The sequence below is a fragment of the Halyomorpha halys genome, unplaced genomic scaffold, assembly GCF_000696795.3.
Source record: "Halyomorpha halys isolate HHAL.00 unplaced genomic scaffold, Hhal_1.1 Scaffold518.1, whole genome shotgun sequence".
Lineage (NCBI taxonomy): Eukaryota > Metazoa > Arthropoda > Insecta > Hemiptera > Pentatomidae > Halyomorpha > Halyomorpha halys.
The window spans coordinates 44,304-52,297 of NW_027110901.1; the positions used below are offsets into that span (position 1 = coordinate 44,304).

The 7,994-nt window shown below is 35.1% G+C and overlaps 1 protein-coding gene across 1 annotated transcript; it reads left to right on the forward strand.

Moving 5' to 3' along the window:
• The first annotated feature begins 313 nt into the window (after nucleotides 1-313).
• Nucleotides 314-7,160, forward strand: LOC106683797 (uncharacterized). Its single transcript, XM_014425485.2, has 4 exons — nucleotides 314-568; nucleotides 2,143-2,213; nucleotides 6,738-6,810; nucleotides 6,882-7,160. Exons 1-4 carry the CDS (start codon nucleotides 431-433, stop codon nucleotides 7,062-7,064), a joined length of 465 nt encoding a protein of 154 aa, XP_014280971.1. The 5' UTR covers nucleotides 314-430; the 3' UTR covers nucleotides 7,065-7,160.
• Nucleotides 7,161-7,994: the final 834 nt, after the last annotated feature.

Consider the following 7,994-nt stretch of genomic DNA (forward strand, 5'->3'; position numbering starts at 1 on the left):
AATTGTTTTCCTATGGTTAAGCATGATATATGTTAATCGATTTTGAAGGGCTAAAAACTCTTACGTTTCCTTGAAATAAGGCAAAACCTCTCTGTGGGATGCCAAGAACAATTTTACAGACAGACAAAGATCACTCGTTTCGGAAATAGGGTACCTATTCATCGACAGTTAGCTGCCTGTATGAAGAACTATTTTATGACGTACACATTTTTCAATATTTTTTTCTTTATACATTTATAGACTGAATTATATTTATATTACAACTAGTCGTAGTATGTAATTTTCATTTACCATGGCAACCTGTAAATTTTACTAACATCTGTCAGAGAAAGAGAGAAAATTTAATTTTAATTATTTACCAATTAGCAGGTTATTTTAAATTCAGGGATCACTTTATTCACGAAGCAAGTAAATTTATTTATTTTTTAAAATGAACAGAAAATTCCTTCCTTTCCTTCGCGTAACGCTACCAACGGAAGATGAAGACCCAAATAATAGAAGATTCATTGGAGAAAATCGGTTTAAGGAACCTCTAACAGGAATTTTAGAAGTACCATATGCGTTGAAGGTAGAATATTTAATATTCTTTATATGTTAAAATCTTGATACACATGTAAGTAATATCGATTTTAATATTTATATCGATAGCAAGCGTTATAAACAAATAATATTGGAAAGGTTATTTATTATTTAGAACTAATAGTGATTGTTTTTGCTATTTTCACCAAATGTTAGTGAACTGTTTATTGTAAAAAAAAAAAAAGTTCATAAAACGAACAAACGAAACGAGTCAGAGAATCTTATTAGTTTTCGTTCCGATTATTATTTAATAGTTGGTTAAAATAACATATATGAAAACAAGGATACATTTTATGAATCGAATGGAATATTTATGATTATATTATTTAGAATTTATTTCAAAATTGTTATTTTTTAAGGTTAACAGTTTTCTTTTCCTTAAAAGGGTGAAAAATAAAAATTAGTAACAAAGAGAAGTTCTTTACTTAATGAAATACTGAAGAAAGTGCAGAACATCATCATCATAATCAAGAGCAGCTTGATAGATACAATTATGTCATAATTCGTCAATATCATGCCCCTCCTAAACAGTTAACGACCCTTCCTACTGACTACAAACATTGGATTCGTTGGCAGGCTGATAAGAAAAATCAGTGTCAACTTTTGACAAAATGGTACAGTGCAACTCTGTTCCGTCTCCAGCCCGGCCTGTATTGGGTACTGCTTTCCAGTTTTCCGCATGCACTACCGCATACACTTTCGCATCTTTGTTCATTCCATATATCCATTTGGTTCTTGGCCTCTCAGGTGGTCTCTTGCCAACTACACTGACATTGGTTGTTGTGTAAAGGCGTCCTAATGGATATCTTCGAGCCACATGTCCCGCCCAGCAAGCAGTTCACTGTTATATCCTCCATGTAATTAAGGCTCTGATCTCATATCGCTCCTGTAATTGTATGGAGGAATTTCCGTTCAAATCTCGCAATTCTGTTTTCTAGGATATTTGTCGGAGCACCGGTCTCGCAGCCGTATATCAGAGCTTACTTTATCATAGCTTCAGATTTTTAATCTGAGTACTTAGGCTGGAGGCACATAGAATTTTTTGATGGACTAAGGATCTGCACCAACCCGCTGTTCAGGCAAATCGCCCCTCAACCAAGACCTGGGAGGTGGCAAAGATCTGTCCCGTTGGTGGATGTACTCGCCGAAGGAAGGGGTTTGAGCTCTGCAGTCTAAACCTTCCATATTCACCCACCAGCAAAGTGGTCCCTCGACTATTTGCACATAGTAGACGTACAGCAATAAACTGTAAAATACCTCAGGTTAAAAGAAGGATTGAGCAATTGTATATACTTCTAATATTTATATTTGTACCTGTTATTTTTTTTTCCAGAGGATGGTACAAAAAATAGAAGATAATCAGTCCATTGATAATTATGTAATTGATGATAAATAAAAAATATTTTTTTAAAATGTATAAGCCTTAATTTCATCTCCAAGTTGTAAGTGAAATTTGTGTAATGCGCGAGCCAGATTATAAGAATAATAATTAACCACTACCCTTTAAAATTTTAAATACAATTACAAATAACATATAAATACAAATGATTATTTTATTTACAGCTCATCACACCGTCTTTGATTCACCATTATTCAGATTTGATAATGTTCTTGCGCCATGATGTGAAGAAATAGTATCCTTTTGAACAATATGTTAAACTTAATTTTTAATTGTAATTTAATTTTTTTATATGTAGATGTAAATTACATTTCTGATACATATAAATTTACATCCTTATATACGATTATGGAATATGAACAAAAAAACAGACACTCTCTGTATAGGATTATATATCATCTTTTTTTTAATTTTTGGTAAAATCTTCCAATCCCACAGCACCTCTCTCTTGAAGAGTAGTGTCAAAAACTAGATTAAAATAAATTCCATCAAATTGATCCCTTAACGAATCCGTGTCCAACTGAGAAGACAGGAAACTGCTCGTCGATCCCTACTATTGCAGCACTAGAGAAACGGTATAAACTTCCAACTAATTACAAAAGACTCATCTATATGACTATAATAAGTCCTATCTGGTCTTACGGAGTTGAGTTTGGGGGCTTCACTAAGCCATCGAATTCCTCTCGTATCTAATCCTTACAATACCAAATCCTTCATGCTCCTTTCTTTGTAATAAATCAGGTCATCCACCAGGACCTCAATGTTCCATAAGTGGATGGATTGATTGATCAAAACCGGTAAAAAATTTCCATTAATTACGAAAGACTCATTAACATTACTATAATAAGACCTACTTTGACTTACGGAGTTGAACACAAAAACCATCGAATTCCATCCTTATCCAATCCTTACATGCGAAATACTCCTTACTTTGTCACAAATAAAATCATCTATAAAGACCTCAATATTCCCTATAGCATGGACCAGATACCAATCCTTCCAAAATGAACTTCCCAACCACCCAAACCCACTTGTTTCTAACCTAGTTTCTCCTTCATTGCTTAATAATCCTCCTAGATGTTCGAAAAAAAGAGGGCTCGAGATCTTCTCCTGTAGAAATGTTATTGGAGTTTTATCAATGGATGGATTCTACACATTTGTTGACATTGTATAACTAACATGAAATTTACTAATTGTATATAGTTTTAATACAGTTGTAAATATCAATAGATATATAAAATCGTTAGGTTATAATCATAAAATATTTTTAAGTGTAAGTATTTTAGTATTTAGGTTCTACGATAACTAAAAAAAAAAACGTAATTAAAGAGAAAATTTAATTTTCTTATTAATGTAGTTCCTTAAAGACTCGACTGACGTTTGTACGATTGATTTATGCAAAATTATATCTCAGGAACCGCTAGACATACAGACATATGACAGCACTCAAATTAAAGCCAGTTTAACGTACTATAAAGTAGTGTATAACGTTTAGCGTTGATGGGGTGGTTTCTATGATATTTACTTATGGATATGTACTTTGCATACAAATTTTTTTCCGAATAAGTAAAATCTATTTATTTTAGCGAAGTGAGGTGGAGATTGTTCACCGTAGATATATTAGAGGAGAAGATGATCGGGGGCGGGGGGAGGAATTGCGGTCAGCAGAAAAATACAAATAAATAATCTTTTGTTTATTTGAGTTTTTTCTGCACCGCACCCTCCTCTCCCCCCCCCCCCCCCCCCCCCCCCCCCCCCCCCCCGGCCATCCTCTCCCCTTATTTTAGCAAATATGATGAAAACTACTCCAAAGAAGCTCAGTGTGATAAACTACTTTATAAAACATTGAGCTAGCTTTGATTTGAGTAATGGCAGACATTTCGTCTTTACGTCTAATAAGTACTGAGATACACACATTGTTTCCTAAATTAAAAATATTGTCCGAACTACTAGAAATCAACATTTTGTGAATTTATTTTGTCTAATGTCATAGAAACTACTTCTCTTACAAAGATAAACATAATAAACTAATTTATAGTGCATTAAACTAGGTTTCATTTGAATACTAATTGTATTCTGTTTAACGACTCTTGAGGTACAGTTTTCCCAAAATAAATTGATTAACTATTGATTTCTCAGTTCATTTTTTATGAAATTTTGCTTTTTAAAAATTATATTTTGAGAACTGTCGAACTTAAAAAGCTCTTTTAAAGCTGATATTTTAGTAAATTTACTCTACTATTAATAATGTTCTATTAGGTTTCCTAGTGCTTTGGTTAGTTTTAAAGATATGGATCTCTGAATAAAAACTTATTAGTTTTAACGTTTTGAAACAGCCGCCATTTTTTCCCTTACCTATACTTGGCAGTCTTATCAATTGTTACTTGTAATTATGCATAGTTTTCATTAAAGTAATCAAAAATTGGGATGAAATAATTGACAATTATCACCAAAAACAAGTTTTATTGACATGGTAGTCGATCGTTTTTCTGACAGAGTAGAAGTGAAAAAAATAAGACTGCCTCTGGCCAAAGTTCCCTAGCGAGTGTGAGTGCCTTTTGTTTTCTCGACCACATGGAGCGCTGGTATTACAATTAGACATATGTTTTGAATCTTCTGTTAAAATGGAACAAGACGGAACATAACAAATATTTAAGGGAACTGCGCCCGGTAAATATAATAGCATTGTGAATAAGACAGGTAAACATCAGAAGGGTAGACTGAAACGTAGGTGGGATTGCGTCCAGACTTCGGGTTTAGACAGGCGTCACTAAACGGATGTATGTGAAGAGCAATTTGTAGTATCGGCATCGAACCTTCAGGTTATTATTATTATTATTTATGGAATATTTTATTATTCTTCATTATTTTTATGTTTATATAAAAGAATTTTAAATTCTAGGTCATTATTAATTGATAATTATGGTAGTGATTTGTGAATTATTAACTTAAAACCTGGCATTTCGCCTTCTTGTCACTTTCGTGCCAGCAATCTTTGATAATTAAAATTATCTTGGGCTAATTTCAATTAAAGAAGCCTCTTGGCACGGCCTCCGAAATCTTTGAGACTTAGGAAAGAGGCAAGGGGGGGAGTAGTCGATAACAGAACTCGCTGCTCGTTTCGCTTTAAATCAGATATGACATCCAGCTACTTATATGACCGCCCTCGCCTCCGTGATATTATACGAAATTTCAATGACGACGAGACCAAGTGGTCGGAGTGCGCGATGCTTTATTGGGCTGCCAGAAGCCTTATGGAAGAACTTATGACCCTGCACCCAACACTGGTAGAAAGTGTGGAAAAACCTCCAAAACAAAATGTGTCCAACCATGTTGATGGGTGTGGTTTCTTACACCCCAATGCCTATAAACGAATTTACTATAACCGGTTCTCTCATCAAACAATATTTGTCAGTTGTAGACCTAACCTTACAGAAGTTATTTTGGCTTTGGGAAAAAAGTGAGTTTATACTGGTTGTTGTTAATGGGGTGTGTCAAAAAAATGACCGTTTTATCAGATTCAAGATTTTAATGGACTGTAAATATTTAATACTTATCAATTCTGAATAATCCCTTTAGAGCATTCTATCAGATTGTTAAATCCCATTTGACCTCTTGCAAAAAAGCTTCAGTTTAGTTATTTGTTTTAAAGAACAAACATGACAGTGTCTCACGAAATTCTCGTAATTTTTAGGCATTACTGAAAAAAAAACGCAGAAGCAACTCGTGAAAGTATTAAATATCAAGAGAAAGGTGTCCTTGATCAGAGCACAGAGCGGCGTTTGTTTGAAATATTTAGCAGTGGAGATACGACGTTAAAAAGGAAGAAGGGCACCGGGCGATCATTAATGGATATTGATGAGCTCTGCAGGAAGCTGTTGAGTCAAATACGTCCAGAAGTAACCGTGAACTTACCAGGGAGTGTGGTGTGTCGAAAGATGCTATTTTCATCTTCCTCATGGAGAGTAGATGGTGACTAATCTACTCTCTATGCGGAAGGTGAAAAAGAGCAGTAGACTGGTCCCTCTCGAAGTTACTCCTCAGCAATCAGCTAAGAGGTTAGAAATTATTGAAAAAAAAATTCAAAAATACTTCATGGATTCAAACCCTTTCTTCATCCAGCAGATAGTCTAGACCTCGCAGCATCGGAGCATTACTGCTTGTTTCGATCCATGGCCCATTTCCTTCAAGGGAAAAGTTTTGATAATTTTGCTGAAGTTGAAATTGCTATCCAAGAGTTCTTTCAAAGTCACCCCAAAGAATGGCATCAGCGAGGGAACGAGCAATTGGCTAGAAGATGACGGTGAATATACTTATGGATTAATAATAATAATCATTATTATCTAATGGACTTGAGTATTAATTGTATCAAAGAAATGATAATACGAATATTTGGTTGAAAGACGGTCATTTTTTTTTATATATCCCGTTATTTTTTTTTATTTTTTTTTTATATTGCCTCCTTCCTGGTCATTTCTGACATTCGGGAGAGGGCGTTATCTAGAGGTGACCAACCTATTCTTACCATGGTTGGGGGTTAAGTTTTTCATTTCGTAGGACCACTGCGAAATAATAAAACCCACCACCCAGACCGGATTCGAACCGGCACCGACCGCAGTTCTCTGGCTGCTAAGGCCTGCGCCTCAAAAACCTGAACTACGGACGGCCCTCATTAGGCTGAACCATGTAATTATTCTAAGGGACTTTTTCAATCATTCTTAGTACGATAATTTCTACGATATCCTTAACTTGAAGCTAGCCCGAGATTGATGGTTATCGAAAACGGACCATACCCATACCCCTTCATCGAGGTCTACAATATAGAACTGAAAGTAAGAAACTCCAACACTCACATAACCTATTTAAATGTAGTTCACCAATATTGTGATTGATCTTTCTTTAGTTATTGTACGAGATCGACATCACCTTCAAGTCTCGAAACCAGCTGAACAAGTTGATGAGAGACTACGACCAGTTGCCGATCAACAGCTTGGAGAGGCTGAGCCCACCGGACATGCCGGAGCAACAGCTACTAAAGATGGCCAAGAGGAAAGCTGACCTCATGGGAATCGGGATGTTCCCCTAGGAAAGGTATCGATGTAACTAACACAGTCTGTCTTGTGACGAAACTTTAAGTGAACAATGTGCAAACTGTAATAGTAATAAATGAATGTTAAATATATTTTAATTTCTATAAAATATTTATAATCTTAGAACATACCCTATGTAAATTCAAGTATCCCCCGGGTTCCATTGTTGAGAAACATTACACGACTTCATTATAATTTAATAGTATCGCCGGTATAAATGGAACGCACAGTATTTGAAATGGATATGAAATATATTATGCATGGTAATGGATATGAAATATATTATGCATGGTAAACAAAGTGAAAATAAATTTGTATGAGTTTATACACAATTAATGATATGTGGTTTAGCCAAAAGTTTAAATATGTATTAATAATAATAATAATTTTTAAAAAAATTGAAAAATTGGTGAGCTATTGAGGTTTTGATTGATCTAGAAGACTCTTCTATGTATTTTGCTTTTCTCTCTCTCTCATCCTTCCTTTGTCTTTTTGCTCGGTTGCTGTATGAAACTATTTATACACAATGGTGAGTTGCTTATCTGAGCCAGAAAAGGATGTGGCTTTTGAGGCTGTGATCACTCTTCAGTTGTAGGGACCAAGATGGCTACGTAGACTCTGCTGCTTTATGTGTTAGCCACTAGATGGCAGCATCTTGAAATCCGGTTAAAAATGTGAGGGGGGGTTTTCCCTTAAAACGTTCTATTCCAGAATGACAGAGCCTCTACTAAAAAACAACTGTTGGGGCCACAGCCTGGTTGTCATATTGACGCCCTTACACTCTGTCCAGTATAAGCTAGGGATGGGATATCGATATCGATATTATCGAAATATCGATATTTTGTCTCCGATATCCGATATTTTGATATCGATATTCAGTAACCGATAATATCGGAATATCGATATTTCCCTCCGATAATATCGGA